This window comes from Haliotis rubra, unplaced genomic scaffold (genome assembly GCF_003918875.1).
Source record: "Haliotis rubra isolate DU_JTF1 unplaced genomic scaffold, ASM391887v1 Scf28, whole genome shotgun sequence".
Lineage (NCBI taxonomy): Eukaryota > Metazoa > Mollusca > Gastropoda > Lepetellida > Haliotidae > Haliotis > Haliotis rubra.
The window spans coordinates 324,569-344,658 of NW_025766891.1; the positions used below are offsets into that span (position 1 = coordinate 324,569).

At 40.2% G+C, this 20,090-nt stretch overlaps 1 protein-coding gene and 1 long non-coding RNA gene across 3 annotated transcripts in view; one reads left to right on the forward strand and one right to left on the reverse strand.

Annotated features, from left to right (window-relative positions):
- The first annotated feature begins 291 nt into the window (after nucleotides 1-291).
- LOC124281102 lies at nucleotides 292-16,996 on the forward strand. The gene is made up of 3 exons (XR_006899844.1): nucleotides 292-412; nucleotides 590-597; nucleotides 16,985-16,996. It is a non-coding gene; the product is annotated as an uncharacterized LOC124281102 (long non-coding RNA).
- Nucleotides 16,997-17,236: 240 nt separating this feature from the next.
- Nucleotides 17,237-20,090, reverse strand: part of LOC124281101 — a 48,064-nt gene continuing 45,210 nt past the window's right edge. Inside the window, exons 4-6 of one of the 2 annotated variants that reach the window (XM_046717116.1) lie at nucleotides 19,295-19,332; nucleotides 18,680-18,797; nucleotides 17,237-18,005 (exon numbers count right to left, since the gene is read on the reverse strand). In XM_046717116.1, coding sequence (XP_046573072.1) covers nucleotides 19,314-19,332 — 19 coding nt within the window. In that variant the 3' untranslated portion in view covers nucleotides 17,237-18,005; nucleotides 18,680-18,797; nucleotides 19,295-19,313. Of the gene's footprint in view, nucleotides 18,006-18,679; nucleotides 18,801-19,294; nucleotides 19,333-20,090 lie in introns of both variants that reach the window. The other variant, XM_046717115.1, reaches the window with a different exon arrangement.

Consider the following 20,090-nt stretch of genomic DNA (forward strand, 5'->3'; position numbering starts at 1 on the left):
GGAAGGCGGGACTACGAATACGATGTTTAATACAACTTCAGTTACTCTACTTTCTTACACATTTATCAGCATTAATAAACACTACTTTCACTAAAAACTAGCACATATCACATTTTTTTAATTTGTTACGTTTTACATCATGTATTTGTCAGAATTTGACTGTTATAAATTGGCGCTAGATTTTTACTCCTACAACAGTTCCTGTCAGTGCGCAGCGACTTGTCGTATTTGTATTCATACGCTCCCAGGCTATATTTTGATCTCCTTCAACATTGGAACTGTCGGTAGAACACAGTTATTTGTAATTAAAGCCTTCTGAAGAGTAGGGGATAATAAAAACATTAACACACTCGCGTAGATGTCATAATGTATTTACAACACTCGTGCCGGAAAAATGATATTTCCCGAGCGAGTCACTCCTGTTGTAAATACAATACAGTGAACAATGTATGCGCGTGCGTGAATATGTGTGTGTACGTATGTATGGCATTCGGAGGACTGACAAACGAATACATTCATAAACATGTGGACATATTATCCAAATTTGCGCATAATATTTTTTTACCGATCCTGTCTTTTAAGCGTGGAGAAACTGTTGTGGGCTTGCCATATATTCGTGAAACACAGATTATGCAGAATGTGTTTCACAAAGTTAATATGATGACATTTAATATACAATGAGCACCACCCTTTTAACATTTACTTTGTACAAGTTTAGACCAATAACAAAATATATAGTTGAAATCCAGGTGTAGACTGATGACAGATCCCAGGTCACAGTCGGGTACTGCCTGGTTCCTGGGGTCTGTTGCGCTACGCCTCGACACTCAGTGTCACTCAGTGTCGAAGCGTAGAGCAGCAGACTCAGGCTGAATCGGGGTAATCATAACAATCCAGTAGAACCTGCTCTGGCTAAGGGCGGCAACTTTGCACAACTAATTGCATCCCCTTACATGGCTGGACCAAAAACATCTATGTCACCATGCACATGACATTAGCCATGGCTACTTTTACTGTCTGTGGAGTGTGCGTCATTGAGTTTACTTTTACGTCGCTTTTAGCAATATCACGGCGGGGGACACTAGAAATGGGCTTCACACATTGTACCCATGTTGGGAATCGAACCCGTGCCTTTCGCGTGATGAGCGACCGCTTTAACCACTAGGCTACCCCACCGACCTACTGTCCATGTAACAAAATGAGAGGCATATATGCTGTGATGTATAATTTGTCTTCAAAATCTATCAGATTGCATAAATGAATCTCTTGTACGCTTACCATTCTGAGGAAATGAAACAGTTCCTCCTTCTGACTGATTCTCTTCTCAAGCTCTTTCTCCTTCAGTTCGTCATCACCCATCAGCCTCTCCTGAGGTTGTTGTGCTGTAAAATCAGCATGTAATTATCTTTCCAAAAGTAGCGTAGATCGATGCTCATGATGTGGACCACTGGATTGTCTGGTCCAGACTCGATTATGTATATATAGACCACCGCCATATACCTGGAATATTGCTGAATACTGCGTAAAACTAAACTCACTCACTTTCCAGAAGTATGTCGGTTTTACATACACAGAACGTGAAGTTCTGTTACCAATTGCATGGTAGTTATCAATTATCAAAATATGGCTGAAATATTGCCGATGTGACGTTAAATAATAACTCACTCACTCACTCAATTATCAAAAACGCAGTGGCACTCACGTGACATGTCTTCTTTTGTCGATGACGCCCCATTCATACAATTTGTCAGTATGTTTTTCTGAAAAGAGCGATCAAAATGTGAAGTATGTTTCTTACTGGCAAAATCATATTTCAAGGAGCGGCAATAATGAAACCAAAATTTTCATGCTATTTTGGAGAAAATGGACTGTCTACACTACACAAACGGTATTTAATTACTGTTTGCATCCATAGGTTTTTCCTTGAAATGTCTCACTGGATCTTTACATCATTCGACCCCTGAAGATCCGGGTTAGAACTGGTCTTCAACTACCCATGCTTGTCGTACACTGAAATTCCTTTTCCATCTAAAGCCCTTCCTGCTGTTTTCTCAATACGACCCGTGAAGATCCGGGTTAGAATTGATCTTCAGTAACCCATGCTTGTCGTAAGAGGCGACTAACGGGATCGGGTGGTCAGGCTCCCTGACCTGGTTGAAACATGTCATCGTATCCCATTTGCGTATCCCAATGCTCATGCTGTTGATCACTGGAGTGTCTGGTCCAGACTCGATTATTTAAAGACCGCCGCCATATAGCTGGTATATTGTTGAGTGCGGCGTTAAACAACAAACAAACTTTACATCATTCGATAAGCATCAACATTTGAGCCACTGACTTACGGTATGGAATGTGTGCAGCAGTGGACATAACTTCAGAACATCAACCTCCAAAAATAGGTATTCCATCTGCTCCTTCCATTCATCTGAAAGGTGATAAAGTAATACTGGAAGAACAGCAACCAAATATTTAATGTCCATATAGAAGACGACAAAGGAACATACTATTCACTATTTTCGTAATGTGGAATCACGAAATATTATGATTATGTCAATGCATTTATCAATAATTACTTATATCGAATTTGTAAATTCAACAAACAGAATTTTGGGACCACGATACGACATCAAAGATGATTGATATCACAATATCTTAGATTGTCTATGCCATCGAGGGGAGTTGAAGTAAAGTAAAATAAAATTATCCAAAAAAAGTCATTTTAGTTGACTAAGGCCATACCATTTTCCAAACTGGTAATCTGTCTCCCCAACTCTTGCACCTCCTGCATGGAATGTATAACAATATTTGAAAACACGACACAAAACCTGATCTCAATAGTTTCACGACAAGTCTAGTGTGAAAAATATCAACAATATACGATTTTGTTTCGCAATAGTAAAGCCATGTTAACAGTAAGTAAGAAATACGAATTAAAAATATGTTTATAATTTGATAGTAACAGTTGGACTGAAATCTACAGGTATAGTCACATTGACAGTACAGGTCTTCGGAACACGATGGCATACTGCTTGTAACTAACATTCTGATGGTGATATCACATGACTATGTTGACAATGTCTACAAATGACAATATCTTGTTGGTCGATACCACTTCATGTTTAAGTGTGTTTAGGTTTTAGTTGGTTTGGTTTGTTGTTTAACGCTGCACTCAGTAATATTCCAGCTATATGGCGGCTGTCTGTAAATATTCGAGTCTGGACCAGACAATCCAGTGATCAACAGCATGACCATCGATCTGCGCAATTTGGATACGATGACATGTGTCAACCAAGTCAGAGAGCCTGACCACCCGATCCCGTTAGTCGCCTCTTACGACTTGCATGGGTTACTGAAGATCAATTCTAACCCGGATCTTCACGGGTCATTTAGGCTTTATAAAAACTGACAATACATCATGTAATATATGGTGAGGAATTAAGTCTGCAGCTATACACAGAGAATACTGAGAATGGTATATTGGAAGAAATACCTTTTCTGCTGTCTCTAATCTGGCTTTCAGTTCTCTGGCGCTACCAGAAACTGTGTTGTAGAAATAAAACACTATGTTTATGCATGATCATTTGACTCGACATTGCATATGTTTATAACAGGTGCCACATGATGTGCCCATCTTTTCGCGGACACCTGCTCCATCTGTTTGCCTGTTTGATAGTGATTCACAAACATATGCTTATGATATATTAAAAATCGTATAATGGACTGTTCTCTTGGCAGATGTTTCTTGTGGTTGTGGAAAAGGTTTTGTTGCTTTCATTAACAATTACAGGCCCTCAATGTACGTTCATATGTAAATATACAATAATCATGACAGAGATGTAGTTCGTTATTCATCTCCGGCGTATCTAGGAGAGAGAGAGAGAGAGAGAGAGAGAGAGAGAGAGAGAGAGAGAGAGAGAGAGAGAGAGAGAGAGAGAGAGAGAGAGAGAGAGAGAGAGAGAGAGGAGAGAGAGAGAGAGAGAGAGATAAAAGGGGGTGTGGTGATGATTTTAAGGGGGGGGGGGGTCACCCATTTTGTTCAAAATCTACATGACCATCATCACTCACCTAGCCATAGATTGTGAACGGTCCCTAACATGGATATCTTTCATGGTGCCATCTGCATAATCGAAGGATGATATATGCTAATAAAACGTAGGGGTTATTCAATAAAAAGTGTCACAACCATTAACCTTCATCAGGCCACGTTTCCAGACTGACTAATCTGTCAACCTGGGGTTTGAACATCTTTTATATCTGCTTTCACCATTTCAGTCTAAATTTCAATGAAGTACTTCCCTGATTTTATGGAATACCACCACTAAACAGCCTAAAAGGTTTTAGTGTATAAAATGTTCTATTTTCAGGACAATATACCAAGAAAAAGAACATAAATAAAACTTGACTTTTTATGCTTTCGCATTAAAATTGCATTTCTCTAAAGTCTTGAAATGAGCATTGTCATATTGGCTCTTTATGACAGAACAATAGAAAAAAATAAAGAAAAGTTGCAGTTGCTATGCATTAAGTTGTAGTATTTCTACAAAGTTAACATCTAGAGCTCGGGGGCCCAGCTGGACCCCATCATTAAAACTTGAAACAAAAAGTAACTTTCAACCTCAGAACCACTTCGACACCATTTGGAATTTGTTATCACAGAACAGTGCATAATTTGACATCATTTAGACACATTCGTCACAACAAACACTCTCGGAAGAATGTTTTTTTGCAGACGTTGTTGCCACAGTTTGCACAGCATTGACGAACTTTGCGGTCAGCTGTCCTAGGACAAAGGTAGCATCGCTTCTTCGCAGCCGGTGGTTTTTCAGCTGCATTCCGTCTAATGTCGAGCATACCGAGATCCACAAATGCAGATTTCACACCCTTTTGCAATGCCCTGGGGTTTTGAAGACGTTGTTGAAGAATGTCATTTACGAGAGCTGAACCCAGATCCTGCAGGAAGAGGTAATTTGGGTAATTGCAGAGCCATACTTCATAGGACGCTATTCCAGCAACATCCGCAATGTTGTAGAAGAGAACCAAAGGCCATCTGATGCTTTTACGTTTTACCGAGTAGATTCCAGCCAAATGATCCATATTGTCAACACTTCCTTTGTGAGCATTGTAGTCAGTTATGATTTCTGGTTTGTGAAGCTCACCTTGAGTAGATTGGTCATGGTGCATGGAAGAAAGCATGATTTGTTTCTCTTTGGCACATAAGAAACCAATGTTAGCTGATCCGCAAATCCAAGGACGGGGGAATGTTCAGGTCTTCTATGACTTGGCTGCATCTCAGGAGGGATATCTGGCTTGTTTTTCCGGATTGTTCCAACATAGGTCAAGTGATGAGCTAACAGATCCTCCCCTAAAGACACACTGGTAAAGAGATTGTCAGCGTTGACATTCCGTCCTGTCCCATTCCATTGTTGAACCATCTCCTTCACTACACGTGCTCCTTGATTTACTTCTCTTGGTTGGCCAGCTTGCCTTCCCAAGTAAACTTGGCCATTGACGGGATAGCTGCAGACAGCATCACAGTTCCACCAGATTTGTATTCCATACTTTGCTGGCTTGCTCTTTATGTACTGGCGGAATGGGCATCTTCAACGGAAGGGAACAAGTTGTTCAGCCACAGTGAGATCAGAACCTGGTATGTAAAACTTGGGAAGTTGAGCTATGAACATCGTCCACACATCTCTGATGGCAGCTAGTTTATCTTGAGCCCTGCGTTCTGGTCTTGTGGCTTTGTTATCAAATCTAAGGAAGCGCAGAATAGCCTTGAATCTATTGAGAGTCACGGTAGCACGAAAATAATAATGGCATTCCACACCGAGGAGGGGCATGCTCAAAGCGTTACAATCTGATTATTATTACCCCGGATAACCGTCCAGGCCGTCCAGTCTTTGCCTTCCACAGTTCCTCCAAAGATTCATGTGCTGAATGATAAACGCCAGCCAAGATCAACAGACCAAAAAATGCTTTCAGTTCAGTCAGATGCAGAGGTTTCCATGTCTATTGCTGATGGGGATGATCTGCGTTCCATTGTCGATACACGCGAGTAGCTTCCCTGTTTGTCTCTCGCATGATAATATCAAGGATCACATCTGTCAGGTACAGCTCAAAAGCATTCTTGATATTATCGACCATGCCTTCTGCTGTAACACCAGCAGGGTTTCGTATGATGTCCTGAGGACCTCTCCTGTGGATTGCCGGTTGAGCAAGATTCCATTGTTTCCCATTTCTACCGCTGATCACTTGTTCTCGTTGTTCTTGGTTGGGTCTTAAATTGTAACGTTGTTGTTGAAGAATAGCATGATTGTCTGCATCCTCACGTGGGTGGTCTGGATCTACAGTATTTCTGCGTCCTCTTCCTCGTCCCCGCCCTCTTGGTCCTCGTCCTCGCCCTCTTGGTCCTCGTCCTTTTCCTCATCTTCTTCCCCTGCCCCCTCTTCTTCCTCTAATCGTTGTTCTTCCTCCATTTTCCTCGTCTGGACTATCTCTTTCTATTTCTGCTCTATCTTCACCATCTGTGCCAGATAAATTTCGTACATCCTGGTGTTCTTCTACCACCCTCCTACCCTCACCTGAAATACTATCTGAAATACTTCCATCAGACTCCAGGCCAGTAACATGATCCTCACTTTCAGAATTATCAATAGACCAAACCATGCAATCATCATCATCATCAAAATCAGAATTGTCCAAATCTGAAGGGTCGGTGTCACTTTAAACAATCATACGTAGAGCCTGAGCAGTTGTGTACCGCGCTTGATTTCTTGCCATCTTGGTTTCATACTATATCAAATATAAAACCAATTAATTTTATTGTGAAATCAAAGCTGTTGTTGTCTATGAATGTAATGGTAGGATGCAATATGTTGGAGGTTGAAGAAAATTGCAGTTAAGCATGTGACAGTACCTGAAAAACGTACACACGTTTGACAATATCTGCTGGGGTCCGCGTGGACCCCAAATAACTTTTCAAATTAATATTCTTGTAAGAGAGGTCAGCACAACGATACTTTGTGTGTGTAATGACTATACGATAAGTGACAACTACATAATATATCAACCAAATATGATCAGTCGTTTAGATAAAAATAGAGAATGCATACCGCTGGGGTCCGCATGGACCCCAAGTGTACTGTTTAGGGTTAATGTGTTATACCTTCAATGAAGACACTTTATCAGTGTCTGAGATTCGACATCTGACTGAGATTTGCTTTAGTCGTACGACGTGAGATGACCATAGATTTTGTTAGATGATTGGCCATGAAAATTAAAATTCCTCACCAAACGTAACATGTCAACTTGGTAAATTTCATCCCATTCTTATGGCAGGGCAACGCCAAGTTTGTTGAGTGAGTGAGTGGGTGAGTGAGTATGCTTTTACGACGCCTTTAGTAATATTCCAGCAATATCACAGCGGGGTCACCAGAAATGGGTTTCACCCATTCTGCTGATGCTTCAGCGTGACGAGCGGACGCATTAACCACAAGGCTACCCCACCACCCCATTGAACAAGAAGCAAGCATTGACTCTTATCATTTGATGTTAACACCCAAAAGACGCACACGAAGAGTAGAGAGAGAAGTATTATCATGCAACAACAATAGCGCTTATTAGGGCTCCTTGCCACAAGGCAGGAGACCTATTGGAATCGTTAATGTTTTTATTATTTATTATTCCGCCGTATTTTGTACCAGTCCTACAAAAAGCACCGCTGGACAGAATCGCTTGAAAAAAATCACCAAGGTGCCGACAGTGCCGAAGTTGTTTCTGCAAAAATCTCAAGTCTCTAGGCCCAATAGCAAAGGGAGATAATTCAAAATTAATTAAAAATTTTCAATTTCCAAAGCAATAATCTCCGAAACTACAAGTCCGATGACTACCAAGTTTCTGGAGCAGGTCCGATTAAGGAAATTTCACATTTTTGACGTCCGTATGTCATGTGTGTATCTGATAGCTGAAGTCCTGGCGATTCCAGAACACTAATTGTTTTAACCGTAGACCTAAGGACAACGGAGCTACAGCCTGTCAAAGAGGGAACTCTTTCTTCTCCGGAACTTCTTAAAAGGTACATGAACCCGCGACCTCGGCTGTATTTGGAAGATCCGCTCGCCTGTCAAAAACGTGTTCTGGCTCTGTTTTGGACGATTTATAGCCCTGAAATACGTTTCAAACACCCCTAACTCTGAAACCAACCGTCCGATTTCGACTAATATTTACCTGCACATGTAGGCTGTTAGTTCTGATCATATCTGCCGATTTCAGTAATGTATCTCCAAACACAACAGAGGGTCAAATGACTATATTTTCCACACTACAGTTGCTATCGGTGCACGATGAAAGTTAGCAGTATGTGTCCCAAACGTTTGCTGATGTTGTATGCTGCATGTGGATAGTAACACCGTTTGGTACATATGTTGTTCATGCTTGTTCGAGGTAAATGAAATAGCATGTATCAAATGTACAGTAAATAATAACAAGAACAAGAAGTTAATTGGAAAGTACAGAAACAATGTGATGATAAAGGCTTACATGTAGAAGCCAGTGACAATGGATTACATTTAAAAGCCAGTGGGATGTACAGAGCAGGAGAGGTTGGACATGTTTATACAAGTTATCCAAGCAGTTAGGGCTGGTTGATGAGTTCGTCGTATGCTGAGGGGATGAAATAATCTTGATCAGGGGTCGGTTTCGTTTGACGTGGATGGCATAAGTTAATATCCGTTTGGTAAAGCCAGATTGTTTGCCAGGATTGTGTATTCTGTCCAGTTGATTCGGTGATTGAGGTTGGTCTGAATGTCTTCTGAGATAGCTGATTTGTTGTCGAATTTGTTTGTTGATGCCTGGTGCTCTTTCACTCTGGTGTTTGCTGGCCTAGATGTTTTGCCAATGTAAGAAGTTACATCGAAAGTGTCATTATCCACACAATACTACACAATCCTATGTATCTAACCCATCTAACCCTGGACCATATGAATTCAAAGTTAACGAATGACGAATTTCCCATTACTGGCAGTGATATGATCCCTATTAACAGTCGCCATTACTACTTTCAACATCTACATCACAGGTACAAGTGGCTAGATTGTATCAAACCAAAGGAGCCCTCATCGCTGCTCGCAGCTATATTTATTAGATTGAGTTTGGTTTCTGTTTTTATAAGATTGTGTGATGAAAATGAAAATGATTGTAAATGAAAACAAACGTGTTCATCTGAAAAAAATATGCAAAATGGGATTAGAATATTTGTATACAAATTTTAGGATATATAAACATAATTATTATTTAATCTGTCTATGTGTGTGGCTTCACTATAAAGGATCATGTCATGTAAACATACCCGTTTTGAATAGCCATCTTCGACCTGTAGGTTCAATCGGCAAGACATGTGCATCAGAGACAATATTTTCAAAGAGTGACAGGTCAACTCTACACACGTCATGTAACGATATTGTCCACCTGTGTACGGATCTGCAATGTTAAACCGTATTAGTTCTTGAAGGTATTATTGATTAACAGTTTACAAACAAAATTATAAGTAACCACTAGGCTACCCCACCACACCTTCAATTATAAGCACAATGACACTTTCATAAGAAGTTAACAGTACTCGTGTGGTCCCCTTTTAACAAAGGTATCGTAACGCTACGCCTGTCGTAAGTCTATGTCAAAGTATAGGAGGTACGACGGTCGTAAATCTAGGTCAAAGTATAGGAGCAACGACGGTCGTAAATCTATGTCAAAGTATAGGATGTACAACAGTCGTAAGTCTATGTTACAGCGTAGGAGGTACGACAGTCGTATGTCTATGTCAGAGTATAGGAGCTACGCCTGTCGTACGTCTATGTCAAAGTATAGAGCAAGGACTGTCGTAAGTCTATGTCAAAGTATAGAACTACGACTGTCGTAAGTTTATGTCAAAGTATGGAGCAACGACTGTCGTAAGTCTGTGTCAAAGCATAGAGCAACGACTGTCGTAAGTTTATGTCAAAGTATAGAACTACGACTGTCGTAAGTCTATGTCAAAGAATGGAGCAACGACTGTCGTAAGTTTATGTCAAAGTATAGAACTACGACTGTCGTAAGTCTGTGTCAAAGTATAGGAGCTACGCCTGTCGTGAGTCTGTGTCAAAGTATAGAACTAAGACTGTCTTAAGTCTGTGTTAAAGTATGGAGCAACGACTGTCGTAAGTCTGTGTTAAAGTATAGGAGCTACGCCTGTCGCAAGTCTGTGTCAAAGTATAGAACTACGACTGTCGTAAGTCTATGTCAAAATATAGAACTACGACTGTCGTAAGTTTATGTCAAAGTATAGAACTACGACTGTCGTAAGTCTATCTCAAACTATAGAACTACGACTGTCGTAAGTCTATGTCAAAGTATATAACTACGACTGTCGTAAGTTTATGTCAAAGTATGGAGCAACGACTGTCGTAAGTCTATGTCAAAGTATAGAACTACGACTGTCGTAAGTTTATGTCAAAGTATAGAACTACGACTGTCGTAAGTTTATGTCAAAGTATAGAACTACGACTTTCGTAAGTCTATGTCAAAGTATAGAACTACGACTGTCGTAAGTCTGTGTCAAAGTATGGAGCTACGACTGTCGTAAGTCTATGTCAAACTATAGAGCAACGACTGTCGTAAGTTTATGTCAAAGTATAGAACTACGACTGTCGTAAGTCTATGTCAAAGTATAGAACTACGACTGTCGTAAGTCTGTGTCAACGTATAGAGCAACGACTGTCGTAAGTCTATGTCAAAGTATAGAACTACGACTGTCGTAAGTTTATGTCAAAGTATGGAGCAACGACTGTCGTAAGTCTATGTCAAAGTATAGAACTACGACTGTCGTAAGTTTATGTCAAAGTATAGAACTACGACTGTCGTAAGTTTATGTCAAAGTATAGAACTACGACTGTCGTAAGTCTATGTCAAAGTATAGAACTACGACTGCCGTAAGTCTGTGTCAAAGTATGGAGCAACGACTGTCGTAAGTCTATGTCAAACTATAGAGCAACGACTGTCGTAAGTTTATGTCAAAGTATAGAACTACGACTGTCGTAAGTTTATGTCAAAGTATAGAACTACGACTGTCGTAAGTCTGTGTCAAAGTATGGAGCAACGACTGTCGTACGTCTATGTCAAAGTATGGAGCAACGACTGTCGTAAGTCTATGTCAAAGTATAGAACTACGACTGTCGTAAGTCTGTGTCAAAGTATGGAGCAACGACTGTCGTAAGTCTGTGTCAAAGTATGGAGCAACGACTGTCGTAAGTCTATGTCAAAGTATGGAGCAACGACTGTCGTAAGTCTATGTCAAAGTATAGAACTACGCATGTCGTAAGTCTGTGTCAAAGTATGGAGCAACGACTGTCGTAAGTCTTAGTAAAAGTATGGAGCAACGACTGTCGTAAGTCTATGTCAAACTATAGAACTACGACTGTCGTAAGTTTATGTCAAAGTATAGAACTACGACTGTCGTAAGTTAATGTCAAAGTATAGAACTACGACTGTCGTAAGTCTATGTCAAAGTATAGAACTACGACTGTCGTAAGTCTGTGTCAAAGTATGGAGCAACGACTGTCGTAAGTCTTTGTCAAAGTATAGAACTACGACTGTCGTAAGGTTATGTCAAAGTATAGAACTACGACTGTCGTAAGTCTTTGTCAAAGTATAGAACTACGACTGTCGTAAGTCTGTGTCAAAGTATAGAGCAACGACTGTCGTAAGTCTATGTCAAAGTATAGAACTACGACTGTCGTAAGTTTATGTCAAAGTATAGAACTACGACTGTCGTAAGTTTATGTCAAAGTATAGAACTACGACTGTCGTAAGTCTGTGTCAAAGTATGGAGCAGCGACTGTCGTAAGTCTATGTCAAAGTATGGAACTACGACTGCCGTAAGTCTATGTCAAACTATAGAACTACGACTGTCGTAAGTCTGTGTCAAAGTATAGAGCAACGACTGTCGTAAGTCTGTGTCAAAATATAGAGCAACGACTGTCGTAAGTCTGTGTCAAAGTATACAACTACGACTGTCGTAAGTCTATGTCAAAGTATAGAACTACGACTGTCGTAAGTCTGTGTCAAACTATAGAACTACGACTGTGGTACGTCTGTGTCAAAGTATAGAACTACGACTGTCGTAAGTCTATGTCAAAGTATAGAACTACGACTGTCGTAAGTCTGTGTCAAAGTATAGAGCAACGACTGTCGTAAGTCTATGTCAAACTATAGAACTACGACTGTCGTAAGTCTGTGTCAAAGTATAGAGCAGCGACTGTCGTAAGTCTGTGTCAAAATATAGAGCAACGACTGTCGTAAGTCTGTGTCAAAGTATAGAACTACGACTGCCGTAAGTCTATGTCAAAGTATAGAACTACGACTGTCGTAAGTCTGTGTCAAACTATAGAACTACGACTGTGGTACGTCTGTGTCAAAGTATAGAACTACGACTGTCGTAAGTCTATGTCAAAGTATAGAACTACGACTGTCGTAAGTCTGTGTCAAAGTATAGAACTACGACTGTCGTAAGTCTATGTCAAAGTATAGGATCTACGCCTGTTGTAAGTCTGTGTCAAAGTATAGGAGCTACGCCTGTCGTAAGTGTACGTCAAAGTATAGGAGCTACGCCTGTCGTAAGTGTATATCAAAGTATAGGAGCTACGCCTGTCGTAAGTCTGTGTCAAAGTATAGCAGCTACGCCTGTCGTAAGTCTGTGTCAAAGTATGGAGCAACGACTGTCGTAAGTCTTTGTTAAAGTATGGAGCAACGACTGTCGTAAGTCTATGTCAAAGTATAGAACTACGACTGTCGTAAGTTTATGTCAAAGTATAGAACTACGACTGTCGTAAGTTTATGTCAAAGTATAGAACTACGACTGTCGTAAGTCTGTGTCAAAGTATGGAGCAGCGACTGTCGTAAGTCTATGTCAAAGTATGGAACTACGACTGCCGTAAGTCTATGTCAAACTATAGAACTACGACTGTCGTAAGTCTGTGTCAAAGTATAGAGCAACGACTGTCGTAAGTCTGTGTCAAAATATAGAGCAACGACTGTCGTAAGTCTGTGTCAAAGTATACAACTACGACTGCCGTAAGTCTATGTCAAAGTATAGAACTACGACTGTCGTAAGTCTGTGTCAAACTATAGAACTACGACTGTGGTACGTCTGTGTCAAAGTATAGAACTACGACTGTCGTAAGTCTATGTCAAAGTATAGAACTACGACTGTCGTAAGTCTGTGTCAAAGTATAGAGCAACGACTGTCGTAAGTCTATGTCAAACTATAGAACTACGACTGTCGTAAGTCTGTGTCAAAGTATAGAGCAGCGACTGTCGTAAGTCTGTGTCAAAATATAGAGCAACGACTGTCGTAAGTCTGTGTCAAAGTATAGAACTACGACTGCCGTAAGTCTATGTCAAAGTATAGAACTACGACTGTCGTAAGTCTGTGTCAAACTATAGAACTACGACTGTGGTACGTCTGTGTCAAAGTATAGAACTACGACTGTCGTAAGTCTATGTCAAAGTATAGAACTACGACTGTCGTAAGTCTGTGTCAAAGTATAGAACTACGACTGTCGTAAGTCTATGTCAAAGTATAGGATCTACGCCTGTTGTAAGTCTGTGTCAAAGTATAGGAGCTACGCCTGTCGTAAGTGTACGTCAAAGTATAGGAGCTACGCCTGTCGTAAGTGTATATCAAAGTATAGGAGCTACGCCTGTCGTAAGTCTGTGTCAAAGTATAGCAGCTACGCCTGTCGTAAGTGTACGTCAAGTATAGGAGGTACGGCAGTCGCACCGCGATGACAGCTTTGTGAAATGGGACCGGGGGCTATTGTTTTTAATCTTAATGCACCTGAGTCTGTCCTTCTCTTCTTTGGATTTGCACACTAGAAGAGTGTCACCAAGTCGGTTCAGTCTCCGGGCCACTGCAAGCATCATAGTGCTGGCTTCTTCATCACACTCGCATGTCACCTCGACCTTTTTACTGTTCATATTCTCCAAGAGAAAAATGCACTGTTCTTTTTTCAGAAATGTCGGATAATTTGCATCACCGTCATCACATCCACTCTCTGTCTCAGCAACAGCGGCCCAAAACGCCATCATAATGTGTTCGTATTTGGAAGAAGAGTTGGGTACAAAGGATGAACATCTGCTAGTCATTGTCTGTAACTTTGCAAAAAACACATCCTGGTCTTTCAGGTCACGGGTACAGATAACTCCATGCACTAAGTTAATAGATTCTTTGGTAAACCGACGTAAGTCTGCAGTTACCTCCCTTGCAACGGAAGTGTTATAGTTTCGTATGTTCTCCTTTGTTCTATTGCCCTGTGGTACCACTGTTAACACAACGAGTGGCTGTTGGGGCATTGCTAGAAATATGTCACATGTCATTTGGCCTTGTCTCTGTAACACAGGAAAGTCTAATGACACTGCCAGAGATTCTGACAAATGCACAAAACAGGTAGTGTCACAGCATGCACCCACACTCACTCCATCCACAAGACACTGATTATACAGCGGTCCGTTTGTCTCCAACAGCGAAAACAGCTTTTGTTTGATGTCCATAAGATTGGGAGGAAGTTTTGTTGGGACAATGTTGACATCTCCTATAAATGTAAAATGTAGGTATGATAACTGATCATAAAGACTGACTGACTGACTGAGTTTGGTTTTACGCCGCTTTTAGCAATATTCCAGCAACATCACGGCGGGGGACACCAGAAATGGGCTTCACACATTGTGCCCATGATCATAAAGAAGCAAATGGTGCAACCAGTATCATTTTCGGACAGTAAAATACACAATCATTAACCATTAAGCACTCATAACCAAAGACATTTGTCTCTGGTGCCAGAAACACGGAGTTGTATCTTGAAACACAAACTAACCTCCGGTAATGAGTGAGTGAGTTTGGTTTTACGCCGCTTTTAGCAATATTCCAGCAATATCACGTCGGGGGACACCAGAAATGGGCTTCACACATTGTACCCATGTGGGTAATCGAACTCGAGTGGGAGCGAACGCTTTAAGCACTAGGCTACCCCCATCGCGCCCCCACCCGCCACCCCAACCTCCGGTAATTATTACTTTCGGTCAAGAACAAAACCGATGAGAGTGAGTTTAGTTCTACGCCACACTCAGCAATATTCGAGATATATGGCGGTGGTCTGTAATTAATCGTGTTTGGACCAGACAACCCAGTGATCAACATCATGAGCATCGATCTACGCAATTGGGATACGGTGACATGTGACTGCCCGATCCCATAAGTCGCTTCTTACAACAAGCATGGGTTAGCGATGAGAGAATGCACGTCAATTTATCATAAAAATGCATTAGTTAAAACAAATATCAAATTCATTTCACACAGTTGGTAACGCGTGTATTATCATATTATTCAGGAGAAATGTCAAAATTTAATTTTTAAGATGTGAGTTTATATTTCCTTCAGAAATGTGTCGAAGTAATTACCTTTCCCCACGAATCTCCATTCCATGTACCATAAGTAACATACCTTTGAACATGTAATAGCGGTGAATGTCAGCAAGCACGGTTTCTGTCTGTTTGAAACGTGGACGGAGAATGGCTTTCTCAATCTCTGTTGGTGCCAGTGCCTAAAACAGTAACAACAGTGAAAAAACGGTATATATCTGGAGAACACAACGTGCACATGGGGTCTCATCTTAGGCAGCAGAAAATAGATACCCGGTGGGATAAGTCATGTGACTATTAACCTTCTAACGCCTCATGGGCAGCTTGGGCTATCCGGGGTAATGATAATCAGATCGTGTGTTGTACATGCAAAAGGCGCATTATATATTCACATTAATATATTACTATTAGATAATCTGCACTTTCGTTCTAGAAATTAAGTGTTTGTAATATGAAATAATATCATATCTTCCTAGCCTGGTATAAGCCAAAGATTTGGCACGGCCCTCTTTTACCATATTTGAAAGAACAAAAATACACTGACGTACAAAAGAAACTATACATATGGTGCCAGGGGATTATATTCCTAAAAAAACAAAACAAAAAAAACACCGCCGTAAAACCAACGTCGTAACTTGGTACGATATATGTGGTGTTTTGGCAATGTTTATGACTTTTCAAAATATTTCCCAAAGCATCAGGTGTGTACTTTCTTTGATACGTCAGTATAAGTCAATTACGTATGACGTACATTCGTGGTTGCTGAATCTTCAGACATCTGCCGTGTATCTGGAAAAAAACCGTCTCTTGATGAGCTACCATGGCGTTATACATTGTACAGAATATCAAAATGCATGAGAGGATATATTACTGTAACCCTTTTTTCGAATGGAGTTTATCAAACGGATTTAACCGGACTTTTTGATTGGTTGCACTAATGCTAAAGAGGGGAATAATATCTTAACTATAAGAAAGAGTGGATGAGGTTGAGATTTAGCTGTGAACAGATTTAACCTTGAACGTTATTTCAGTTATATCATGCAAACTTCTTGTGGGAGGGAAGCCCACGGCGATGTACTCAGACCCTTACTAATTTGACGAAACCCATGAACACTGAGACTATACTGACAAACCTAAGACCATAATTAGGCCGAACCGACCATAGGTTTGAGGATCACCTGAAGGATACGTCTCCGCAAGCGTTCTCTGGCTTTAACTTTAATACTTCAAAACTGTACTTTCTTACACTATACATGGGGGTAGAGCGAACTGTATTTCTTAAATATGATACATTACCTCTTTGAAAGCACCATTGTCGACCACTTGGTTTAAATGGTAGACTGTTAGTTTCATGAACGACATGTTCAAAGTTGGAAATGTCCCATTCCGACATATCATCTAATGACATGGTTGATGGGTATACAGACCTGCAAAGATTATGTAACATTTCCTCAGTGCTGGGCATACCATGTTATGCTGTGCATTACTTTCATTGAATGAGTTTAGTTTTACACCGCTTTGAGCATAATTTCAGCAATATCACATCAGGGGACACCAGGAATGGGCTTCACACATTTTACCCACACATTTACTTCACACATTGTGGGGAATCAAACCCGGACCTTCGGCGTGACGATCGACCGCTTTAACCACTGGGCTACCCCAACGCTTCTGTTTTATTTTGAAAATTTAGTGATCATAATGGTTCAGGATGATTCAAAGTATATCGTCAATATTGTCTAAAGTATTTGTTGAGCTGCGAAACTTATGTAAAAGAGTCCAGTACCTGAGTCTGTCCCTTTCTTCGTTGGAGCTACACACCAGCAGAGTTGCCCCCAATCTGTTCAGTCTCCTCGCCACTTCCAGCATAAGAGTTGTCGCTCCAGTTCCCGGACCATAACTCAGTTTGACATATTTACTGTTCATGTTCTCCAGAAAACAGAAACACTGGTCTTTGGTAAGAAAATTGATACAACTGTCATCAACTTCACCGGTCTCTGTCAGGACTGACTTTGTTTCAGCAACAGCTGCACAGAAGGCCATCATGACATGTTCGTATTTTGATGGAGTCATCAACAAAGAAGATGTTGGGACAAAGGATGAAGATAAGACTGCAATCTCCCTCAACTTTATGTACCACATGTCATTATTCACCAGATCAGTCCTGCACACAACTCCACGTACAACGTTAACGTTTTCAGTTGTGAATCTGCGTAGTTTTGATGTCACTTCTGTGGCCACAGCTGTGTTGTAATCTACAGCAATCCTTGTCCTATTGTCACTGTCGAGCAGGGTCAGCACTATAATAGGTTGATGAGGCATAAGTATGAGAACATCACATTTCATACGATCCTCCCTTGGTAGGACTGGGAAATCTAATGTTAAAGCTAATGAGTCTGACACATGCACAAAAGCAGTAAGCTCTCCACATGTTTTCAAACCACTTAGTATGTTTCTATGAAACAAAAATCCATCTTTCTTCAGAAGTGAATGAACTTCTTCCCTAATATCCCGCCAGATATCAGCTAATCTGGATGGAACTCTGGTTACTGAACCTGAAATAACAGAATAGGATTACTTCTAAACACATAAGCAGTGACATCTGAAGTTATTAATTGCCATATAAACTTTTCCGTTAATGTTGATGCTTTGAGCATGAGGCGATTGACACCAGTTTTTTTATGTCTGTGTTCTTGTTTTAGTTGGTTTTGAACAGTCTACCATGACTTTAAGGATGTAGCACCATTTGTTTCCATATTGCTTCACATTTTAATGATGAAGCGCCATTTGATTCCATATTCTGTCACATTTTAAGGATGGGGCACCATTGGCTTCCATATTTTGTCACATTTAAAGGTTTTGGAAAAATAAAACAGAAATATAGCCAACGTTAATGACGTTTAGAAGAAGGAAATTGTTAAAACGTGAATACTTGACATAAAAAAAAACATTCTGTGATTCGTTGTGAGCCTTATCTCTATATTTCCTCACATCTTTCTTTCTTAAACTGTATAGATATATTTGTATTTCCTAATCATGCATCATCCTTTTATTATCATTTGCATTATTGAAAAGCATAAAGTTTGAAGTTGATTCTTCTGAGAGAAACACACACACACACAAAACTTTTTGAGGTTAAAGGGCTTATTTGGTAATACAATGAACTGAAAGCCGTCTCCACGGTTAGCTATAGCATAATTTATAATTATGATCAGTAATTTTTTACAACCTTGATGAACAAAGTGATGTTTAATCTCATTAATGCTGGTATCTATTTGTTTCAAGCTTGGACGCAGGAAGTCTTTGCTATTCAAGCAGAGTTTCCTCTCCTCGCCCCCTTGTACTTTCTTCTGAAAGAAAAAAAAATGATCACTGTCAGTATATTATTGGCAAAATATTTTTTTTCTGTATTTTAACTTATTCCATTCGCTGATGTTTATTGTAAGTGTATTTGTTTGTTGACGTTTACATTTTCAGTTAAAGTTATGAAAAAGTGAACGGTGCTGACAAACAAAGTATTTATACTGCGTTCAATTTGGGATTCGAACCTATGACTTAAATCTGCACATTGCTTCTCTCCATTTCAGAGTCGCGTGTTTCTTAACAATTCATATGACCGTATTCTAGTGCACGGTGCAAGAGATTCAAGCCTCTTGAACAGTATTCAATCATGGCGGTCAGCTGGTTGGACATGGAAAGCCACAGGGGTGCCAACAAACCTGCACAGTCAGGGGCAAATTTCGGATATGTTTCTGGCACACCCGAGGCACGCAAGTCTTCACACAATGAATATGTGATTAAATACCTGTTGATCTGAACAAATGTACCACAATAAGTGCTTTACCTGTAATGTTTTCATATCTCTATACCTGCGTTTCCACTCTGAAAAAGGATGATTTTGAATAAATAGAGTATTAGTTAACACTATATAACAATAGATAACATGGTAATTATCTAGAATAAATCATTGTAGTGTCTTCAGTCCATTATATGAAGAAAAAATATCCAGGTTCCATATGAATTCATTTCGGTGTGGCAATATATATACTCTTAAAAAAAGTAGGGGGACCTGAACTCAATTTGGATAGGAAGTATAAGCGTTTACAAACTTTTCAAAAACAGACATTTTATGAATGCACCATCATTTCTCATTATCACCACCCCTAAACACAACGCATGAGATGAAGAGCACAGCGCAGTAGCCCCGTACACGTGCATAGAGTGTCAATCTTGATTTTGACGGTTTTCAAGAAGGTCGATAAATAACTGTAGACCATTAACTTTGACAATCATCTTGCATCGGTTGATCACACAGTTCTTAGTGTATTTTTGGCTTGAATTTGCAATCAGCGTCTGCAACGTGATGAACGTTTACATGCAATTGGCATGTTGCAAACAGGCACTACCAGCGTGAAGTGGCCAATACTTCCAATGTTTCGAAGTCAATCATTAGCAAACTTTGGAACAGATACCAGCAAACCCAAAATGGTCAACAACAAGAGTACAGGGTCGTTTCAATCGGAACCAGGCTTTAAGAAATCGAGCTGTAACAGCCAACTATATTGCAGCAAATCTGTATCAGACTACTGGTGTTCGAGTTACAGGTCAGACGATTAGGAATCGCCTCCATGCAGCTCACT